General features: G+C 41.1%; 1 protein-coding gene across 1 annotated transcript in view; it reads left to right on the forward strand.

Annotated features, from left to right (window-relative positions):
- GRK3 (G protein-coupled receptor kinase 3) overlaps positions 1-24660 on the forward strand; it is a 1147860-nt gene that overhangs the window by 608695 nt on the left and 514505 nt on the right. The window contains exons 5-6 of the mRNA XM_085636358.1: positions 6619-6693; positions 21792-21853. Of these exons, the coding sequence (XP_085492484.1) occupies positions 6619-6693; positions 21792-21853 (137 nt within the window). The remainder of the gene's footprint in view (positions 1-6618; positions 6694-21791; positions 21854-24660) is intronic.

Below are 24660 nucleotides of genomic sequence, written 5' to 3' on the forward strand. Positions count from 1 at the left end.
CTTGATTGCAGCAAGAATGAGTGGAGTAATGAAGTCCGTGATGATGTTGGTGAATTTGGTGAACAGTCAACGTAGTCTGTAGATAAGAGTGCCACTTAGGGTGAAGTTGCTTGTGACATGGAGTTTGACCAACAGGTGTTTCATGTTGGAAGATGACATGTCCATAGATGTGGTGCAGCTGACAGTATTTTTATGAATGATGGTGATTCTTTCTTTGGGCTTGTGCAGTTGATCTTACCTGTCAATCTTGTAGCTGGGGGATGGCTGTGGCAATGTCAGGTGTTGAAGGTGGGTTCATCCAGGTTTCCATGAGACCATGAGGAAAAGTCGGTATGGAGCATTGTCGTGCAGAAGGTCCTAGATCTCTGTGGTGTGTTTGGTGAGTGAGAGGATATTGAGGAGCATGAATGCAAGTGTGGAGTGTTGCGTGGGTAGTTGCAGGACTGCACATGTGTGAGAGAGTAAAGCATTGGGTTGTTGTGTGTGGGTAAATGCATGAAAACTTGCCAGAAGTGTAGGAGAACGCTCCATTGGGGTTTGTGGTGTGTTGAGGTATAAGCAGGGGGGGGGTTGGCAGCTGTCGTTGAGGGCGCAGAGGGTCACACCTTGATAGCGCCAGAAGGGGGAGGACCAGGGAGTGGGGTGCAGACTAGGTATGAATGGGCACAGATTGGTTTGCCTTTGGTGTTCCTTCGGTGTGCCAATAGTAATCCTGCTGCTCATGTTCGCTGTTCATCCACGCGGTGGCAGTCATTAAGTAGATTCTGGGTGTAGGAGAGTGATGTCACTTCCTGAGCAGATGAATGATGGGAAATCCAGTGATATCTCTTCCGCTGCAAATGGATTGATGGCAATAAAGGGCAGCAATTGCCATCAGGGGTCAGATGACACTGGCAGAAAGGCACATTTGGCTTAAGCAGGAAAATGACAGCTGTCTAAAAGTGTAGTTTCCAAAATATTAATATAAAATTCACCTTTATAATTAAGTTGGAGTACAAATTACTATTCCTTGAATCATGTTTCTAGCTGCTCATAGACTCAATGTAAGCATTATTATTTGTTATGTTGTAACTTGGTGTTTTTTCTAAGCCAGCCTTGCCAATGGGGAAAATTACTTAGGAGGTTTTCACTGGCAGGACCTGTAAAACTTTAATTATACATGTTCTACTTCTTAACTACTATGCACTCTGAACTATGGGCAGTTACAGCCAACAGCAGGGATTACTTATATATATATATATATATATTAAAAAGTAAGTTATAGGCCTGGCAAAAGGTTTATTTTCCCAAGTCATAATGGCTGTTTAAAAGAGCACACACTGTTTGCAAGGCAGGCTTGAATACATGTTTTATAGTGCTAGTTTAGTGGGTGGCATAATGAGTGCTACAGCCCACTTGCAACATTTAATTTACAGGCTCGAGTTGCATGTATTACCTTATGCTTGGAACTTATAAGTGTATTAAATATGCCAATAAGGTGTATGTTACTTTTGCCATGTTTAATAAGGACAACACAAGCACTTTACCACTGATTAGCAGGAATAACCTCTTCAGTGCCCATGACGAGATAGTCTCGTCATGGAGCACGGTTGCGCTGTGCCCATGACGAGACTATCTCGTCATGAACCCCACCCACTAGTGCAACGCCCGGCACAGGAGGGGGAAAGGGCGTGGCACTGAAGGGGATAAAGTGTGCAAAGTCCTGTGTCAAACGAAAACAGGTTGTGCTAACAAAAGGCAAAAATCTGGGGGAATACTGTGCAAAACATTTACATTTACAACATAATGGAAGGCGAACATTCGAAAGAAGGGCATTTCCAACATAGGGGAAAGTGAATAAATCCAGGCCCTGTTTCCCACACCTCCTGCACATTTTTGCAATATTATTTGGACAATGTCAACTCCTTGAGAAGATGGAAACATCCTGATTAGGGGCTATCTGCCTGAATATTATCGCTCCCTCTGATATAATCTGTCTTCTATACAGCAGATTGCATTCTGCCTATTGAAGCCACTGCACTGCAGTAAAGGTAAAGGACCTGGATTTGGTAACCTCAATTGTTTACATAAGCAACAGTTACTGTATTGTCTGATTAAATTATCAGTTTGCACCCATGGGCCATTGATGCAAATCCACTCTCCATAAAGTTGTCAGCTCCCTCAGTTGAAGGAAAGGCCACCCCTCTGCCAATGACCACCTCTCTTGGAATGTCATCTGATCCAGAGTAGCTCCCCATCATAGGGAACTTGTGTTCATTGGGAGGGTGTGGTTGTAATTAAACCCACTTCCTCAAAGATTCTCAATGATTCCCACTCCTCAAAATGTGGTGGTCTTGGATTCCAATGACCATGTTGATATAACCACATGTGGTGCAGATGTATTCCTCCCCATGATAGCATGAAAAGACATGCAGCCATGTCACCTTATGCCTTCAGCCAATCTCTTACAGACACTGCTTGGCTGTCCATGAGCCTCTTCACATGGCCTGATTAGAGGGACAACGCCATATTCAAGCTGGGGGATGGACAGATGGTGAGACAAACAAAGACAAAAGAAAAAAACACTTACCTGTTGCATCGCCGCATCATAGCGCTCCTCCCTACTACAGGCACAGGCTCCCAGACTCCACATCGGCCAGTTCTGATGCTACTGTCATGCATGAGAGCAGCATCAGGATTGGTCTGAGCGCCCTCAATTTGCTTTCCCAGTTAGACTGGAAGCCTATGCCTGCTCTCTTGAACCCTGCACTGCAGCTCGGGTTGGTGAGAGCTTCAGTGTACATGACGGTGTGGCCGTCTGGAGATGGTTGGCCAAACCGTCATGTGCACTGAAAGCAGTGCAACTAGTCCCCCTTGTGCCTGTCATTCACTGGCCCCGCCTCCATGAGTTGGCTCCAAGAGCAAAAATTAATTAAAATGATGATAAACAAGGCTTTTTTATAATTTTATTTTTCATTTTTTTGGCTGCTGGTGGGGGGAGGAGCTTCTCATCCGCATATAGGAGGAACCACCGCTGGACTTCAGTCTAAAGGCCAATACCCTGAGATTACCTCTTGCAGATGCAAAATCTCAAATATTTCTGATGATTAGTCATTTTTGGGATATGAAGGTAGGCATCCTGCAAATCCAATGTTACCATATAATCCCCCCTAGGAATGAGAGGATTGTTTTTTACAAGGGTTCCATCTTTGATGGAATTGATTTCACCCATTTGTTCAGATTTGTTTCAATCCAAGACCATCCTGAATCCCCCTCAGATGTTTGGTACTAGAAAAACTATTGAGTAGAAGCCCTTCTCTTCCTCCTTCCTGGGCACTACTAAGATGGCTTTCTTCATCAACAGGGTTAGTACTGCCAGTGACAATGCTCTTCTTTTGTCCTTTTTGCACAGCCATGGTCTGATCCCAGATTCCGAAGGAGAACTACTGAATTCGATTTAATATCCCACTTTTAAGATTGAAGAATCCATGCATCTGAAGCATATTTCTGCTTGTTTTCCCATAACAGTAATAATTGGCCATTGCTGGCATAGCTAGGATTTTGTCTGTTTACTTGGTGATTTTAACTTTTGTTCTTGTTTGTCACTATCACTCTTTGATTTGAATGTATTTGCCTCCTCTGACTGTTGTCTCCTGGCAGGCTGCCAGAAAGTAGTTTTCTTACAAGCCATGTTAGATTAATACTGATTTTGCTTGAAAGAAGAGGACTGTTTTCTTTTCTAGAGTAATTTGTGCATTTTGTCCTCAAGTTCAGGACCAACCAAATGAATTCCCTCAAATGGCATCATCAATGCTGTTGATTATTGCACTGAATCAGTATGCCAGTCATTTAGTACCAAATTGAGCGTTCCTGCACATGATGCACCACCTGACAATGATGCAGTCCTGACAACATCAAATTAAATGATGATCCATGCCCCCCTGTAGGTTTAGGCACCTGTAAAGTGCAGAGCATTAGAAAGTGATGGAAGTCTTGATTTTAGTAATAGTTTCAAGTAGTTCAGATTCAGAGACTGTGTCAAAGTGCAGCTGTGGCCGCTGGGCTTTGTGGTTCAGTGTGCTGTCCTGTGGCATGCAGAAGGTTGGAGGAACAGAAACTTTAATTCCTCTGCAAAAAAGGTTGCCCTTTCTGGAGGGTAAGGGCGATTTTCACCATTTTCTCAAGAAGTCTCAGATCTTAACTTTGGGTATAAAGTTCCTTAGATTACCAAGGAAGAGAAGGTTTTAACTTTCTTACTTACTCTTCCACATATCGTATTAATTAATCAGTGTCTCCTTGCATTTATTGCACTCCATTATAGTGGCATTAATGTCACGCTGGCAGCTAGGAGTGGGAATGATACCCGCACCCTTGATCGCAAATTTGTTGGTGTCAATGGTTCTGGTAATATTGAACCGGGATTTTTCGCACTTATATTTGCCAGAAAACCTCTGGTAGCCAAGGTATAGCAAGAAAGGAATTAGTAGGTGATTGGATCAGTCCACTGGAATGGGTTTCTCGCTACTCAGTAGGATACTCCTGGAGAAAATGTAGTTCGGGAACCTTCTGGGTTGATTTCTGCACAAGTTGGAGAAGATTTTAGTCATGGAGAAAAGATGACCAATTAACTGGTTTGTGATTAACTTCACCCCTGGGGAGATTGAAATTACCCAGGAGGGTGAGGGTCTCTGTGTGTATTAGCTGTGATGATATACATTCTAACCTTTCCTCAACAAACGTGTTGTTTGCATAAGGAGGGTGGTGTATTACATTTATCCTGAGATCAGAGGTTTTAGGAGTATGGATTTTAAGAGACAGGCATTAGAAGGAGTGGACACTATATGTCGGAAGTAATTCGCAGCCAAGTATGTTCCTCAAAATTACTGCCACACTGCCACCTGTCTGAGTTCATGGTCACAGCATAGATTAGAATATTGTGGGTAGAAGAAGGTCTAGGACATTGTTTGAAGTATCATTATGCCATGTTTCTATAATTACTAGGATACCGAGGTTGTAGTTCATGGTCCAGCACCTCACACTGTCTAACTGTGAAACAGCAGTTATGAATTATACATCCGCGAGTTGAGTGAATTATTATGGATGTTGGGCAGTTGCAGCATTTAGTAGGAATCTGAAAGAGGTTAGTAGGACTCTTATTCGTTGGTGGAGGGGTTAGGGGGAGTAGTGGAGGAGATATCAAGAGTTCTGAGTAAATAGCTGGTTGGTTTTAAGGGATCCTTACTGAGCACAGTGATGCTAGCCAGCAATCAAGGATTCCAGGAATTCGCTTAGAATCTTATATTTTAAGTTCTTTATAGCATAATTGGATATGCTCAGGTGATAGGTGATTTGAAAGTAATTGTTTCCTTTTTTTGAGAGATGTTTAGAAAAAGAGGAAGTTTTGCACAGGACCATTCTGGAGGCTATCTGAGTATAGCAGAACATCGTTGAGGGAATTCCTACAGACTCAGAGCAGATGAGGACGAATAAACCTTTCCACAGTGTTGAAGGTTTCCTCTGTGGGTGATCTATGGATTTAGTATAACTAGAACCATTAAGGGAAGCCTATATCGCAACCAGGGGGTCCATTACAATGCGCCTGCAATCGTAAGGGAGCCAGGGACCGACCACCAAAGTCGCGACGGTCCTGCCATGTGTATCAGGATGCGCCCGCCACACTGAAGGGCGCATCCGGTGCCTTTCACATTGCGGGTGGATCTGCTGGCTGCAGACCCGCTCGCAATGTGAAACTACTGTGCAGGGCATTGCTATGCACTACATGGCAGGCACCACGTGGTGCCTGCCACGTAGTGCATAGCAATGAGAGGGGGTACCATAGGTACCCCCCATGTGCACCCCCCACCCCCAACACCCTGGGGGCTCGCAATGGGCCCCCAAAAGCAGAAACCGCATGCCTTTCCTTGGCGGCAATGCCGCCATGGAAAGGCGAGTCTCCGCTGGCATCATGATATGGTTGGCGGTGTCTTACAGACACCGCCACTATATTGTGGCCGTTTTCCGCCCGGTCGACAAGTCGACAGGTGGAAAAGTGGCAGGTGGTCTTCCCGTCTGCTGCGGACCCCCCAGCCATCCTAATGTGGCGGGGGGTCAATCATGGAAGGATGGCGGACGGATCGCTCCCACTGGGCCGGCGGTGGCTAATGGGCCCCAAGTTCCTGCTCTATTCTCTATTCGAGCAATGTCTTTTAGTAAGAACCTTGATAACATTGCTGTAGCTGTCATGCAGAGAGACTCTTAAGTTAATCCTTTTCCTAAGCCGACATATGTAAAATGAAGGATCTTCTTTTTTTGTTTTACCAAAACGCTATTCTGTTTTTTTTATGCATATACGATAGTTTGTAAATAATATGTGCCTTAAAGGCGCATTTGTGCTATGAAATCTGATCATCCGAAGAAAGAAGGTATAGAGCTGCTTCTAATGATTTGTTCATCTTGACACAATTTCTATGTGCCATGCAATTTTAATGTAAAACTATGTTTACTAATATAGCTTGGATATCATGAGCTATGCTTTATTTGAATTAGTTTATTTCACTCAGTGAGTACTAAATACAATGTAATTGGTTCATTCACCTTTATTGGAATTCTAAAATGATGCTCTTATTTTTGCCTTTCAAGCCATTTTCGAAGCAAGCTGTAGATCATGTACAAACACACCTAGCAAAGAAACAAGTGCCCCCTACGCTTTTTCAGGTAAGATCAACCTATTACATTTCAATGTCCTATAGTTCGGTGTTCTGTAACAAAAGGTTTGAAGTGGAGACTGTTTATATGGATGTTGAGTTAAAATCATAAGATCGCTCTTTGAAGGAAAACTATGTACATTTCTTTTTTAAGTGCAATATATGAAAAGTGATACCATTTGTAGTAAACACTGCCCATCACAGATTAAAGTAATTGGTGAACACAGTAAGCAATGTTTTCGTGGAGCTAACAAATCTGTGCAGCTACCAGTTCCAATTTTAATTATGTTGCTTCTAGGAAATGACCGACAGAGTCCATGAATACTTTGTAGATTTTTTGCTACATTCCAGAACTGCCTAAGGCTCAGACACAGATGTACAAACATAACAAGGTTAATTGAAAAGCTTTACACAACTTACTCTTTTCAGAGGAAGTCTTTGAGAGAAATATTGAGAAAGTACCCAGCTTAAGTTGTTTGTTCAGACCATGAAGAAATCGAATTTTCATGGGATTTGCAGGATTTGAAAGCCCACCAAGCTTTTCTAAAGGTTGGTGGGCGGAGTTTACTGCCCTTTACAAAAAAGGATAATTTATTTAAAATCCCTGTGGAGAAGGGTGCCTCCCCAGAGCGAGAGCGGGCTGTGCATAGCCACCTGTTTTCCCTCCCTGTTTGTTCCTTTTGACCTCAGTCACTAGTGCCAGACATAATAAAATATATACCTTTGTAAGTGCATAAGTACCAAAGATTTCCTTTCTATTATGTATATAGCAGAATCCCTTCTGAATAAAGCACGTGCAGATTGGGTGCTTTCTTTAGAAACATCATCTCCACGCATCAGTGCAATGATTGCTTTATTTGGCCCAGTGAGTTGATATGGGGTTACAGTTTCCTGCTCAAACATTTTTCGCCTCTTTGGTAACGGGAAGAAGAGTGACATTGGGAAATAATGTTTGTGACTTGAATCTTGAAATAATGAGCTTGGCTCTGTCCCTGCATTTCGTAAGTTTTCAATCACCTACCACGGAATTCTCTGCAAGCGCATTCACAAAGGCTGCTCTGAGCTACTTTGATGGTTTCAGATATTAATTTTGATGTAGTTTGATGGGATGTTTACCAAGCAGCTGTTTATGATGAATGGAGCTGACCTGGGAAGGGGAACCAACACTGGGCTTCCAGGGCAATCATTGCCTGTGTGAATGATTCTGAAGTAGGATCATTGTATTCACGTTTTTTAATGCGAATAACCTGAAAAGCAATCTATTCAGTGTTGGCTCTCACACAGGGGTATGGAACATGAATCCAGAAGGGCCAGATTGATGCTAAATGTTCAAAATATCCACCTAAAATTAAGGCGCATGCAATTAATTTAGATGGGACTAAGTTACTCTTCTTAACATCCTACTATACTATTAATTTCCAATTAGATATATGGATTGACATAGTTGTCACAACAATATAAGTTATTTATGTTGTTCAGATAAATTTCACGTTACCAGTCGATCCTTAACTGACCGGACTCATTTGGTAGAATGTATAGGAACAAGTTGCTTTTTAAAAAAAAATAACTATTTCAGCTTGAGTGTAGCATGTATTTTAAAACCTTATGATTATTACGTGGCAGAATACAGAATAGCTGAAAATAATTGGGAGTATTTATGTGATCAAGTAATCCTTTCCAGGTGCATTGAGGAAGCTACAAGTCACTGAGGAAGAGAGGAATGAGGCTGAAGCTTAAGGCTTTATATAACTTTTTTGCGCATGATAAGATGTACTTCATTTCTTAAAATATGTGGTTACATACTTTCTGCTTCCTTGGCAGCTAATTAAGTCCTTAATTTCTTAATGTCTATAATCAAATATATTTTCTGGTTGCATATATGGTCCAATGGATGTGGAATATGTACTGTGAAAATTAGCTTGTGAGTCAGCAAATTGCCTTTTCCTTGCAAAAATAAAGGTTTTGATACGAGTTGGACAGATCACTATCCTAAGGTGGGATATGGCTCCATCCAGTTTTACAAGGCCTGACTGGTAAAGTCCCCTTGGAAAAGGTCTGCATCCCGGATCCCCCGCCCGAACCTCTTCTAAGACATGGGTAGTTTTTGTAATGCTCCCCTTTACCAGGCCACATACTCTCCTTTCCTTGGACCCATCTTGCACCGGATCCCCTGCCCGAACCTCTTCTAAGACATGGGCGGTTCTTGTAATGCTCCCCTTTATCAGGCCACATACTCCCCTTTCCTTGGACCCATTTGCACCGGATCCCCTGCCCGAACCTCTTCTAAGACATCGGCGGTTCCTGTAATGCTCCTCCTTACCGGACCACATACTCCCCTTTCCTTGGACCCATCTCGCACCAGCCCATATGCAAAAAGTTTTGGCTTGATCAAAGCAGGTGGTAAATGTGTGCATTAAGCACAATGGAAATGAGAATTCCTTTAATAATATCACCAGATAAATCTGGGTCTGTACAATTATTCCTCATTCCATGGGATTGGATTAGCTTGTATTAGGCAGATATATGTATGGGGTTAGTGACCAGAATCAGAAATATCAGCCAACTGGTATTTCTGCACGTATAATGACCCGACTCATAATGAGGACCGTAGTCGCAAGCAGCTTATTGTAAATCAGTATCAAAGCTACTTTGGTGATTTTGAATTTGGGAGAAATGTGTGAATGTAATCCTGCTCCCTTACACTGAATCTCAACAGAGCAAAACCTATTATATCCCTAAAACCTAATTGCTAAGAATTTACATGAAATAAAGCTTAGAAATAAATCCAGTCTCCCCTTCAAGCATTTAAATGGCAATTAAGTGTTATGATATCTGCTATTAGGACAGCTTTCATCATGATGTCACAACTCATCTGTAATATGTTATTACAGTTGAGTAGGTATATCATTTTCTTATGGCTCGACAGCAAAATGAAAATTGTCCTTATGTATTGATTGAACTTACATGGTCAAATAGTTACTCACATCAAGCTTTTAAACTGACCCTCACCATGTTACCGACACTCGCACCTCAAGAGAACTGTTCTACTCACCTAAAAGGGTCCCGAATTTAATAATGAAATGCTCTTTCAACCGTACTTTAAAATGTACTTTACGGTTTGATGAATTTCCTTGCATTGCCTCAGATCCTTTCCTAATTCTATGAAGAGCTGAAAGGACTTTTGGCAGGATTGGCATCCTCCTTGTGAGACTTCCATTATCCCACTTTTCAAATGCTACTTTTTAAAATTCTTCCTAGCTAAAGCTCTGTCAGCTGCTGCCTTTCCTAAATCAATGTATCTTATCAGAGATTATATCTGTTAGCCATGTGCTTCCCAAGTGTTTCAGCAGTCTTGTCCATGCATGATAAGTGTTTCAAATGACTATAAAATGAATGCATTGGATATTTTGTGAATACTGGTGTCTCAATATTAGCATTTCATAGTACAGCTATAATCAACCCCTAGCTTAAAGCCACTTTGATATATGCAGCATTGTACACATTGTGGCCTTGAAATTAGGAATTTATATAGTGCTACATGTACCCGGAGGTGTCTAGGTGCTTTAACAAGGATAGGCAAGCAAAGGTGAGTTTGGAGAGATATTAGTAGAGCCAGGTTTTTAGGTGCTTTCTAAAATCAAGCAGATTGGATTCTTCTTTAAGAAAACTAGGCAGAGAGTTTCAAAGTTTGGAGGTGGTAAATGCAAAACCTTTTCCTCCCCATTTAGCTTTGTGTGCCTTGGGGATGATCAGGTTGCCACTGTCTGATGATCTCAGTGATCTTGCCGGAATGTAACGATGCTACAATTGCAAGGGACCCAGGCCATGTGTAGCCTTAAACGCAATGCACAGTGCTTTGAAATGAATGCTTTTGTTGATTGGCAGTCAGAGTAATTCTGCGAGGGCCTTGGATACCGAGTCATAGCGAGTGAGCCCAAGCAGAACTCTAGCTGCAGCATTCTGCATCATCTGGAGTTTATGTATGCTACGCTTGCTTGCACTAGTAAGAAGGGAATTGCAATAGTCCAGCATGGAGGCAATAAGCGCTGTGACTACTGTTTTTCTTAGCTCAAATGGGATGAGTGGGAGTACTTTTTTCAAGAGTTTAAGAATGAAAAAGCAAGCCCATGTAGTCTGATTAATCTAGATTTCAAAGGGCAATTTAGTGTCGAAGAGAACTCCAGGATTTTGCACTTTATTGACGGGTATCAGAGGAGAGCCCATATGATTCGGCCACCATCTGTTTGACCAGTTAATTAGCATGTTGCCACAGAGCATGACTTCTGTTTTAGATGTATTAAGCTTTAAACAATTATCCTGCATCCGCTTCCCTATGTGGCTCATGCAGTCTTTGAATTGAACTGCAGTGTCGATTTGCATCCTGCTGGACCTTGGTAAACACATATACAACAAACATTGGCAAATTCAAGAGGTAGTGCTTATTGGCAGCAACCTAGCAGCAGGATGAAGAAGAGCCACAGGTGTGCTGAAACTGCCAGTGCAGTTGGCAAAATGAAAAGGAGCTGCTAGGTGTGGTGAACACCACCAGCAGTGTTCATGCTGAATGTGAGGGCATTTAAGCCTTAGTAGAACTTCCTGGCACATATAGCACCACATATGTCATAAGACAATGACATGATGAAGTAAAAGTAGCATTGGTGGCATTGCAAACAGGACAACCTGATCCTAAGATGACAGGGTGAAATCTTGCAAGATCAGATGGTCATCTTGAGGTCATGCTGTTCCACTCAAGTCTTGACAAAACATTAAAATAAAAGGCTAATGCATTTAAAATGATAATAAATAACGATTTCTTTATAAATGGATCTTTGAAATAAAAATTGAATGTGTGAATATGTTAAATGTGCATTGCTGCTGTCGTATATCCTGTGCAGGCCCATTGTCGTTTTCCCTATGTAGGCATGAGTACTTTGCAGTCTGTCCTCTGCTTTGCACATGTTACTAAACAAACATAGTTTGCTATGTGCCACTCTGTACTTTCACACAGAACTTGCTGTTGTTTTCGCATTTTGTTATTTTCTAGGATTTAGTCTGAACACTGTAGACAAGGACAAATAACAATGTCTCTTGTTATTCTGTTCTGGTCAGACTCTAGTACCTAGACAAAACACACAAATGCAGCTTTTGTTTGGGAACACATACTTTTGTCATATAGGTAGGCACGGATAGGTAATCGCACACTTGGAGAGGGATCTTTCCAGGAAAGAGAGAAGAGATTGTGGCAGCACCTGAAATGTAGATCTTTCATCTGTGTATGCTAAGGTATGGGGTCTGCTGCTAACACCCAGAAATCTGCTGATGTATAATCATTTAGCTTCTGTAGATGGGGAGGGAGGTTAGCCTACCCTGTCTTATAGAATGACAGACCCTGTTATGATTTATGGGCTATTTACTATGCTGACCGTATTCGTGTTAGGCATTTTCTTACTCATTGTGGCATGTATACTGCAAACTAGAGCACAATAGTTCAAATGAACATTTTAAACTTTCCTCGAGTCTCTGTCAGAACTTATTGCGGACTAGTACGAGTGTGAGAGCAAAAGGGTTTGTCCTGCAACTGTGATTCCTTAGTGGGTCTGGAGTGTTATTTTCTGGGGTGTCTAATCACCTGTTCCTCTGTGAGTGAGTAAAAGGGCAAGTGAAAAACTATAGCTAGTCGGTCCCAGGCTATTGGGTGCTCAGGTGGTAGGATGACTCAGTCCCTGTCTACTAAGGTTCCATGATCCTAAGCATAGTTCTGTGGCTCTTCAGAATCCCTGCAACATGGCTCCACCAACATTTGGTTTAGTGCTTATTCACAGGACCCCTGCGTATCGCTTGCGCCTGTCCACAATACCCTAGCACCATTTGCCGGAGACATCCGTGGTGGGAGGGCTTTGCCTCCTCAGTTTGTCGGGACTACCTATTGCTGTAGGGTTTTCAAGTTTGAATAATAAAAGGTTTTTTAACCCATTTTAGTGCTACCATCTAAATCCCTTTCTTCTGATAATGTCTTAACCAGTTGCGATTCCGGCTCATTGCAGCGCAGTGGTTACTCAACATTTGTTTCAGCTTGTGGTCCCCAATGCGAGGTCTCCAGTTGTTTTTGTAGTCAGAGCGGATCCTGCATACTGTTTTGAAGTGTTTTATTCCTGGGTTGCGTTAACCTCGGTGGATGCAAATGATACATTTTTTCATGCTTATAATGCTGCCGCAATTCCGGTGGCTTATTGCCCTTATGCAGTTATTGAAGTTCCTCTTATGGCCTGGGAGCAACAGATTTGGTTTAATACCACCCTACCCCATCCTATTGCTTCTGTTCGCTTAGGCCCCTTGAGTATTGATGGGGCCCCCTGGCCCATATTGGTGGGTTTTACTCTGTACCCTAATAAATTCTAACACCAATGTGGTGGATGTACGATTGCTGTATGATCAGGGTTTTCTGCTCAATAGATGCCTGATCCAATTAGTTCCCCACGCTTTCCTGCCGCTTCACCTGTGGCTGTGCCTCCTGTGCAAGCTGCATGCGGAAGGGGTCTTGATATTAGCCCCATTATTATAAATTTAGTGATGGGCAAACATCCTCAGAAGCAGGAGGACTTTCCATTTTGGATTGCTCAGAAAATTGATCAGCTCGATGCAGTTTTGCCTCTTACCGGTGCTGTAGAGAAACACAGGATCCTTACTATGTGTTGTCCTAGTAGTCTAATTCCTCCTTTGTCCGACTGCAAAACCTGGGGGATGGTGTTTGCGCTAGTGTATACACTCTGTTATGACACCCTTTCGATGAGCGTTCTTCCGAGCATTGTCAAACACGTACAGAATAAAGATGGGGCAGGTCCTACCCTGGATTTAGGGAAGAAGCTGATAGGTATTTCACCTATAGTCTCCAAAATGATTATTTCTAATATTAAAGGTGTAGCAGCGTCCTTGATGGTTCGTCAGCGCCTTTCAGCGGTTGCTGACCTTGACCAGGAACGTGAGTTGCCGATTATTATTGCTGATGTTTATACATCCTTAGGTCACAGTAATTTGAGGGTTAGACCTTCTACTCAGTCTCAAGGTAAGCTTCCTCCTGAAAAGCAGTGTTGTGCTGTCTTTCCTAAGAAGACATGAGAAAAATCTAAGCAGCAACAGAAGCCTAGGTCTAGTGGTGAGTCGCCAAAAACCGGATGCTTCTGAACGTAGATATGATTGATGTGATCGCTTTAAAATTAAACCTCCTGAGAGGTTTCAATTTCCTGATCCTCGTTCTCCTTGTTACTTTCAGGAATCATCTGATCAATAGTATGATTGAGGAGGACAGCAGATTCACAGACAGGGCGAGTCCACGCAACCCAAGCAGGACCCGAAGCGCTCTTTTGATGTAAAAGTCAAGAGAGAGGAACCACCTTCATATAGAGCCCTGTTCCAGAAGAAGAAAGTTGCTGCTTTGACAGCGGTGAGAACCCTCCTCCTGGACAGTAGTTGGGCGGTGACTCTCCTCAACAGCGCAGCGGAAGTTACCATAGTGCATCCGACACTCTGCCAGTTTCTGGAGGCAAAACCAACTCACACCTTTGTAACTGTTGAAACCGCAGACACCCCTTAGCCCCCGATAGTCTTTACTATGTAGATATTCAGGTTGAAGGTGACACTAAACGCACAATAACTGCTATTTTTTGGGACAACTTGACGTAATCTTATGACATTTTACTGGAGTAGGTCGATTGGCCTCCCCCATTTTTTCTTGCTTGTCCTCAAGGCATGGATGTGATTATACTTCCTTTTCGCAATACATCCCTGATGAGACTAAGCATGCCTGTGCTTCAGAGTGGACTCTTGACTTAGCTCCTGCCTTATACAGCAACCAGGCTGTTTGGGATAGGGATTCTCTGTTACATGTTGTGCCTATAAAATCTACTCCTCAGCCACAACCTCAATATCCAATTAAACATGACGCTAAGGTGTCCATTAAAGAGATTCTTACCCAATTGGATTATCAGAGTGTAATTGAACCCTGTGTCTCTGCATGAATAATCCTCTCTTTCCGATTTTGAAACCTGGTGGTTCCTATCGTATAGTTTTGGATTATAGACACTTAAATAGTCATAGTACAGCGTTGATCAATAATATCATTTATAAGAAGTTTAAAACTAGACTAGATATTTCTAATTGCTTTTTCAGTCATAACCTGGCTCCTGAGAGCCAGGTTCTTGTCCGCGTTCTCTGCCCTTGGTTCCCAGAGGAGATACCCGAGACTGCCCATGAGGTATAAGATTAGCCCCGGGGTCTTTGCGGCAGGCATTGTGTCCCTTTTGCATGATATTAATCCTGACGCCTTCTCTTATGGCAATGACATATACCTGATGGGTGATGAACTGAATCCCTTTCTTGCGGGAGTGGATCGTGTCATTACGAGATTCGCTGCTCTGGGCTACAAATTCCAATTTAGCGAAATTTCATATTGCGTTTCTGGCCATTCTTTTTCTTGGTTATGAATTGACGAATGAGGGTTGGGGTTTAGTACCTCATTTCTTGGAGAAGTGTGCTCAATTACAACCTTCATCTATCCTTAAAAATTGCAGTCTCTGCTTGGTTTTTAAAATTTCGGCAGGACTTACATTCCTGACTATGCTCAGTGTATCAAACCTCTTTATGCCTTGATGCACTCATCCTATTCTGCTTCCTCCTAGCTTCCAGAACATACAGCTGTATTATGTGCTTTGCAGTCTGACTTGCTTGCCACACAGTACTTAATGAATGCTACCAATTTGGTCATACAGCTTTTGCCCAGTGCGATCGGTTTGACTTAGGTGACTTTTAATGATGGTGGCGCAGTCCCAATTGCTTATAAATTGCATCTGTATATGCAGAATTGTGTTTTTCTTCTACTGAAAAAAGTCTGTCTGATGTACAAATTGTTGTTTCGCCTGTGACTTAGAGGCAGTCACGAAGGCTACTGTTCCTAATTCTAAAGCTCTGTATCCTTGTTTGATTCAATGGACTATGTCTTTGATGAAGGCTGATGTCAACTTTGTTTTTGACCCTTCCTTGCAAGCACAAGAAATTCTTCAGTATGATCTTTTTCACACTCTACCTTCTTCGGTTCTTCCTCTTGATCAGTACAAATGTATCATTTAAACTGATGGTTGGGCCCAACCAGCAATCGTTTCTAAGCAGACTTATTCTGCAGCTTGCGCTATTGTCATGGTACAATGGAAGATGGAGTTTTTCACTCTACTTTGGTTCATACCCAGTCCCCTCTGGGCTGCATGGCCCAGCTGGCCGAATTGAGGGCTCTCAAATATGCTGATACTGAATTACCCATCCTTGCTGTGTGTGATTCTTTTTATTGTGTGTAATCTTTCAATGATAATTCATTTTTTTGGGAAACAAAATGATTTTCATGATTCTAAAGGTAGCACAATAATTTATAAAAATGGGTTTGGGTGGTCACACTTGAAGAATGCCTGCCACTTATACTTGTTGTCCATACATTGGGACATCGACGTGCGGAAGTGCATGCTGTTGGAATCTAAATAGCTGATGAAGCAGCCAAATATGCAGTAGTCACAGTAACAGTACCCGCAGTTACACGTTCTATGACTAAAATTGATGATGGCATTTTGACGGCCATTGCCGCAACTCTAAATTCCTTTTGTGTTCATTCCTAAGTTCAGTGATCACCTTTTTCCCTACCTTGACAGCAGACAGTCTTGAATAGTGGTCGATCATGAAGGCATTGCTTCGGCACATGCAGGAGTGGCCGCCACTGTTTCTCTTTTATATCAACGCAATTGCTGGCCCCTTTTATTCCGGCAGACTCGCAGCTAGGTCCTTCGTTGTGATGTTTGTCAACAAATTAAGTATTCTACTGTGTTGCGACTACCTCAAACACATCTTTTTATTCCCAATCAGCCATTTGGCTGCATTTATCTTTTTTTTAACTTTTCTTTTTATTAAAGACAAGGTAGCACAGGTAAAAACAGTGTACAAACATATATGCCAATAAGTCATCCATTGGTGTAGCTCCCCCCAATTACAGAAGCAAGTGTCAAATTTAAAATATTACACCATCAATCAAAATAAGACCAGACTACCCTCACTCATGCCTTCATCTAGACAACGGTGGTTCACAAATCTCCCCCTATAACATTTCCATTTATTCCATATTTGTGTCCATTTGTTGGGAAGTCTCTAGATTCGTACACTGTCTTTTCAGTGAACATACAATGTTCCATATCGTTTTCCGATAGTCTCAGTGACAGGTTTTCTTGCGCCCCCCACAACCTTGCAATATTTCTTTTGGCAATCATCATTCCCAATGTCACCCATATTCTCTCCTTGGTATTTAAGTCAGTGGGACCCGAAATATTTAAGAGGCACAGCTTTATATTACAATCAATCTTAACACCCATTACTTCCTCCATGCTACTCGCCACCCCCGCCCAGTATTCTTGGATAACTTGGCTGCATTTATCTTGATCATAGTGGTCCTCTTATAACAGATGATGCCCAAACGGTTATAAAGGGTTTGCATGTCTTTGTCAGGACTTATGGCTGTGGCGCTTTCCATTCAGACCAGGGTCTGGCTTTTGCCTCTAAGGCTTACCGTGATTCGATGACTTCACTGGGGGTGCAGGTCCATTTCTTGCCTCCATATTGGCCCCAGGGCAATTCTATGGTGGAGCGGATTAACTGGTATTTAAAGCATTCCTTGACAACAAGAGTATTAGGTACGGGAAGTGACTGGTTTACTCATTGTTATAGGGTTCAACGTGTTCTTAATAATTTCCCAAGAAGATCTCTGGGTGGGTAGACCCCTTACGAAATGTACTTTGTCATCAGGATGTTTGTTCCAGACCTTGATGGTCTAGATGTTGTGGCGCACCATTTGATGTAGATAACCACTGTGCTGTCTTAGAGGATCTACAAAAGTGTTGTGATGCTCTGGCTAAAACCCATTTGCCATTGATTCCACTATCGGATGCAGCTGTTCTGATTCCTGTTTCAGGATGGCTTCCTTAGATTGGAGATCTGGTTCGTGAAAAGGTGGCTATCAAGAAAGAATTCATTCCATCCTACCATGCTCCTGTTCCAGTGCTTGGTCTTCAGGGTACCCGAACTGTGATTTTACCTCCACTTCCTGTATACAAAGAGAATTGCTTTGTTTCAATTGAACATGTCAAGTTACACCATCTGGCCGATACTCAATAGTATGCCTCGTGGTGTCCCAGGAGGGGATATTCCTTTACAGCCCGTGAGCTCCATTGATTCTAATTCTCCCCGGCTGCCAGAGGGGGGTTTCGAGTCTTCAGTTGACCTGGTACCTGTTTTACCTTCTTTAAAATCCACAATGGAAATCAATTTTTCTCATCCACGCCTTGAGGCCCCTTCAAGCCTCTGGTCTACACCCAGAATCTCAGCCTCCATTATTTCAGCTGAGTTCTTTTGGTTACTATATTGATCAAGATAATTTTTCTTCGGACAGTGTGTTTTCATCTCCTAGTTAAAACACACTTATCTGGTTCCACCTTGGACATATGTCTGGATCATGGTATTTCTGTTCATGTGGATTGGATTTGTGACTTTTGATTAATGGCCACTACCTTCCAGAACGTTCTGCTGCAGAACCGGTTGACGGGGTATTGGTCCAACATTCCTCCTCACATAAAATGAAAAGAAACCAATCCCTTGTTAACATTTCAGCGGTCCCAGCCACTGAAGGAATTTTATGGGATGATGTTCCATTTGCTGTCTTTGGTCCTACGGACACCCTACAGATACCATATGTATTCTGTGTTTTCTATGTGTGATGTGATAATACCTGGGTTGCAATTGGATGATTGGGACATTGATGCTGTGAATTCTATGTTTTCCGAATTGCAATATTACACTATGACACTGAAGATTTATATTTAAATTCTGCTAACTATGACTATTTTTTGTGTTATCAATATTATGGACACCATTTTTTACATACAGCTAATGGACAGCATCCACAATTTAATTATACTCAATGGGAACATTACCTAACTCCATCGCAGGATAGTTCCTATACACAAGGGATGAAGTACACTTATTTTACCGGTTATGACCTTTCAGACCCATTATTTTACTATTTTAAATTGGTTCCCGCCCTTTAAAAAATAAATATGCTTACTCAGACGAAATTGTTCTCTAGGCACCCCTTTTTATTGATAATTTAACCCTGAAAGGATATGATTCCTGGAAGGACAATATTGACTTGAAATCGGTATGGGGCACTAAGTCCTGGCAAGTCCAAGGTATAGAATCTCTATTCCGTGTGTGTCTGATACCTATGCAAATCATTTTTCTTAATGAGAAAGTCCAACAGACTACTTGTCTGGGGTTAGCTAAGATTAAGGAATTGAATACTCCTACTATTCCATCTTTAACCCTTTTTGATGATTGGCAGTTTTATACAAATATACGGAAAATCAACTAAATAGTATGATAAGAAATGTTACATGTAATTTTTTCTATGATAATTCCAACTGGGTGGGCATTATGGCCAACATTCACAAATTGTTGTCATTCTCATTTCATTAATACTACCTCTGGGTTCAAATTAAATCGACCTAATCCACCTTATCCACAAACACCACATTCCAAAACTGTTACTACCAATTCCGTAGGTAAATTATGTCAACTATGGTTAGAACATTCCACAATGGCTGCCGTAAAACAACATCTTTCTCTCCTATCGGATGACATAAACCTATCAGACTTCCTTTGGGGTCCAAAAGCCTTCATTCAAAACAATTTGTTTATGTTGCCTATAATTAATTTTGAAAATTGTTGCAAATGAAGGCTGCAGTATGTTTATGCCAAATTGATCAGGATAATTTAGAAAAGTGCTTGCGGTGGTCGACGACAACATTAATACATTATCATCTTGTATAGTTTAGATAATATTGTGTCTTCTGTAATTGATATTGTACAAAATGAAGTGTCTACATTGTATCATGGTCAGAATCAAGTTACATCAGTTATGCAAGTGGGTTGAACACTGCAAATACTTAAAAATGGGTGCATTTCTTGGCATTACCTAAATTGTAGTGCATTGTTTTTACCCTTTAATTTAACACGCAAACAGCAATTAATGCCCATGAAAGACGCTAGTTACACTATGCTCCATATAGAAAAACTTGATCAACTTTCCTCCACTGTAGCGGAGACTCAGTCCGCGATTTGGTTAATACACAGAGTTATCTTATTGCCCATCTCGATGTTTCATTTCACTGCCTGCATGAAACATTTCCCAGTAGGTAGATGTGAACCCCTTTGGAGCAGTTACATGCATGAGTTATGGACCCTGCCCTTTACATATCATTGTGAATGAGCTGAGAGAGAAGTATTTCTAACAGGGGTAGGGTGCGATTCCACTGCCATTCATTCCATTGTGTGTTAACAAGTTAAAATACATGCCGCTTGTAATGTTTCTGCCCCTAACCTGGCTTGTCATTTAAAAGAAACACTGGTTCCCACGATTATTCCTACTCTCACATTGCTTTTCAATTGAAGCTATATCATTCTTAGTAATCGGGACTGTTGCGGTCTGCGGGTGGGAATCCTGTATATGGTGTTTGTTTGCCAGTTAGTTACTTATTGCAACAACGTCCTGTTTCCCCTTCACATGGGAGTGTAGGTAGTTAGTTGTGGCCTTCCATTCCAACCCTGAAAACGGATTTCAATAAGCTAAGTAGACTCAAAGCGCTATTGTTACAATAAACACTTCAGTTTGTGAAACCTTTGAATTGCAGGTGGCGAGAATGTCTATTGAAATACAATCAATTGTTAAACCCAAATCTCCCCCTCCATTTCAGCGAATTATTATATCAAATATTTAATGCTTCTGATACCAACGGGCCTGGCAACTTTTTTAAACTTGTGGTCTCCGGCTTTGTGACATCTTTTCAAACTATGTTTCTACACATTCTGAACCAAAGATTATTTTTGTTTATCTGAGTTGTAATAAACTGACCTTAATATCTATTTGCAACAAATATCTGTTTTTGATGTCTTTTATTTTTCACTAGATAATCTAGTTGTATTCTTGTTTACAAACATCCTATCTCTTTCATATGAAAGAGCTCCATACCAAGTCTATAAGTAGTTTGTGGGCAGGGCAGTGGTGTAACAATGTATTATAAAGAAAAGAGTGTCCACTGTTGTACACTATACCGACACTGCTAGTCACCTTGGCATGCCATTACCATATAAAGAAACTCGGTCTTTGGTCTAATTTCTCTGTATGGTCATGGAACTCCTCTGTGACTTGCAATATCCTTACAATGTACGAAAGGGATACTTTATTACACATATTACCTCTTTCCATGGTTTAGTAAAGCTGTTGGGGGGTTCTTAGTGATGGCTGCTGACGTATAAAATTAATCAATCTGATTGATATGCGCTTCAATACGTTGAATGAATTTCGGTTTTGATTATACATTTTTGAGGATATAATGCTGTTAAATTGTACTTAATGGTTTAATTGTGAAGGGTTATAATGAACTGTATGGAGTTTTCTCGTTATTCCAATATATTAATTATATTTTTTATGGGTCTGTGTCAGACTCATAAGAACTTTATACTTGACTTGAACTGATGCATGATGTGCTACCCAGTCTCCTGTGATCTGAAAGGATGAATTTGCAGTTCAGAGGAGATCATTCCTAAGGGTGATCTCCATTATAGTAGTAAATATGTTAGTGGAATTCAATCTCTCTGCCAATTCAAAAAATATACCATACCAGTTCCGAAGAACACTCAAAAATGATTTACTTACTCACTAAATTGATCAATGTCTTTAATTGTTGCTTTAAATGTTCCTCAATCCTAAAATGACCTTGTGTGAATTTGCGATAGAAAGACCTTAGCATAACATAAATGTTGCAATAGTGTCAAGTTTCCATTTGTTGGTAAATGTCAGGGGTTTAGAAAAATATATATAATGTAGCCCCACCCTGCTGGTTGTTCAGGACTTTCCTTTAAGCAATTCATTTGATACAGTGATAAGAGAAAGGATATAAATGATCATATTTGGTTAATGAATATTAATTCATTTTGCAAACTGTTAATACTGCTTTTTTTTCTTTTTAGCCATATATTGAAGAAATATCTGATAGTCTCCGAGGCAAAATATTCGACCAATTTATAGAAAGGTATGAAAACACACTCCTGATGAAGCAGTATTATTTGAATTCGGTTTACAAAATGTTGTTTGGGGGTTTTCAAAGTCTTGCTTTACTGTGGCTGCAAAATAGAGACACGTTGGAGGGAGAGAGATTTCTGTATTTCCGGAGAGGACACTTGTTTGATTGTCTCCAGTATATCCGGTTTCTTATTATCAGCAGGCTGGGTGAAATTATGAGATTGTTGATCCAGTCAGGATGCTTGAAATGCTACCACTATTTCCTGTTCTCTAGGTTCAGCGATAGAGACACACAGAAATGAGAGGGACATCAAGCCTTGGTTGGGTGGGACTAGACGCGCAGGCATGGTGGATTATAGAAATTTCCATTATCATACCATATATAAAGTTGATTCACATTGTATCCACTGAGAGCCACTAGTGTGAACAGAACTTGTTAACCACTGTTGCTACATCACAAAGGAATTCAATGTTGCTGTGTCCTGCATCCTTGAGAGACTGTCAGTGCAGTGATGGAGAGCAGGCTACTGGAGAGGCGGAAATGAATGGCACACAGAGTGGTGGGTGTGAGTGGCAGGAGGCCATGTTTTTTTTGTTTTGTTTTTTACCTTGGAGCAGGGAGGAGAAGCCATGTTATGTACGTCGGCTCCAATAATTCTATATATAATACATGGTTGCCTGCAATGCTTTAATAAAAGCCTGTCTCTAATATCCTTATTGCAGGCAACTTGTGTAAAGTCTTTAGTTGAGGTAAAAGGCAGGAAACAGCTGGTAATTGCAGCTGCAGTTTAACTAATAAGAGTAAATAAAAACTGCTTTACCATCTTATGATATGTTTTTTTTAAAACAAACAGTGATGGGCAGAAAGAAGATATGTATGACATGTTAATTTTTTTATACATTAACTGTCCTTGAAGGAAAAAAATCTCTACCTTTTCCTACACATTTTGAGCCAAATTAGTTTTAATGTGACTTACATTAAGCTGATTCTAATATCTTTTCTGACTCCAGTGATTCATATAACAAGTTATTAAGCTGAAGAGCTATATCCGTGCTTCAGGCACTAGGTAGGACACATTCCTCAAAATGCTTTCTAATCTACGAACTTGAAAGAGAAATTTCTTAACATGTGGGAAACAGTGCTTAATTTATAATTAAACAAGTACCAGGGCCCAAGGTACTGCTCAGGAGGCACCTGCAGCTTCCACTACCGACTGGTAGCATAATTGGGGCAATTTGGACGATTCCAGGCCACAAAAAGCAGGGAGGATGGCATCAATGTGGTAAAAGCAGTTATGTAGCGAGGGGGGGTGGCAAACTCAGGTACTGCCACAGGTGACAAAAGGTCTTGATACACCACTGGGTAAAATACTTTTTTAAATATGTATTTAACCCCTTTGCTGCTAGGCCTCCCCCGTGCTAATCCTTTCTTTGGCTATTTGGGGGTTCCCGCATAGGCTCTTGTAACCTTTTGACCACATAAGGTATCCACACCAAATTTGCGTTCTTTTCTTCCAACGTCACAGGGATTCTAAAGGTACCCAGGGTTTGTGGATTCATCTCGAGGGGACCCAGAAATTAGCAAAAATACAGCTAAATTGTTTTATTGGGATAAAATGGGGAAAAAATGCTGCAAATGAAAGTGTCTGGTTTTTCCCCTGGAAATGGTATCAGCAAAGGGTATGTGGAGCTGAAATCATAATTTTCCCAGCTTTTAGGGACAAGCAGACTTTTGTCAGAAAACCAAAAGTTTTTACACAGTTTTGGCATTTTACTGGGACATAGCCTATTTTAGCTATTTTATGTGCATTCAACCTTTTTCCAGTTAATGGTAGAAATGGGTATGAAAGCAATACTGGATCCTGGAAAGCTATACATTTTAGAACAGTAGACAAAATTCGGAATTCAGTAAGGGGTCATTTGTGTAGATCCTTCAATGTTTCTTTATAGAAACTAGCAGTTGAATAGGGGAAAAATTGAAAATTAGTTTGAAAAAAACAGCCATTTGTGCCAAACTGTTCAACCTGTAACTTCTTCTAATTTATGACAGCTGTTTCAAAGCAATATACTGTTACATCTGCTGGACATTTCTGGTTGTGGGGATCTATTGGACTTGTAGGTTCACCAAGAACCCGACGAACCCAGAGGCAATAACTGAGCAGCGTCTTGCAATGGATTTTTATTATGTACCGGGTATATAGCAATTAATTTGGGAAAATATATACATGGAAAAATGGGTATGAAAGACACATATGTATTTCTGAAATTAGAACAAAATATACAGTTTAGAAACAGTAGATATTTGCACAATTCCGAAATTGTGAGTGCCCATACTAGCATGAGAATTATAGGACATTTTTCAAAGTTACTTCTTTTTTACACATTGTCTTTCATTTGGAAGGCAGAAATGCTTCGAAAGTCAATAGGTAATAACAGTTGCTCTACAATTCTGTGTTGCCCTTAGTCTCCCGATAAAAATGGTACCTCACTTGTGTGCGCAGGCCTAGTGCCCGCAACAGGAAATGGCTCAAAGCGCAATGTGGACACACTTTATTTTTACAGTGGAAACTGACCCTTTTTTTTGCAAAGTGCCTAGCTGTAGATTTTGAACCCAAGCTCTGCCGGCACCTAGATAAACCTAGCAAACCTATACATTTTTTAAAACTAGACACCCAGGGGAATCCAGGATGGGGTGACTTGTCTTGCTTTTACCAGGTTCTGCTACCCAGAATCCCTTGCAACCCTCAAAAATTGTTTAAAAAACCCACATTTTTCTCACATTTCTGTGGTGAAAAGTTCAGGAATCTGCGTGGATCT

Source organism: Triturus cristatus, chromosome 11 (assembly GCF_964204655.1).
Source record: "Triturus cristatus chromosome 11, aTriCri1.1, whole genome shotgun sequence".
NCBI lineage: Eukaryota > Metazoa > Chordata > Amphibia > Caudata > Salamandridae > Triturus > Triturus cristatus.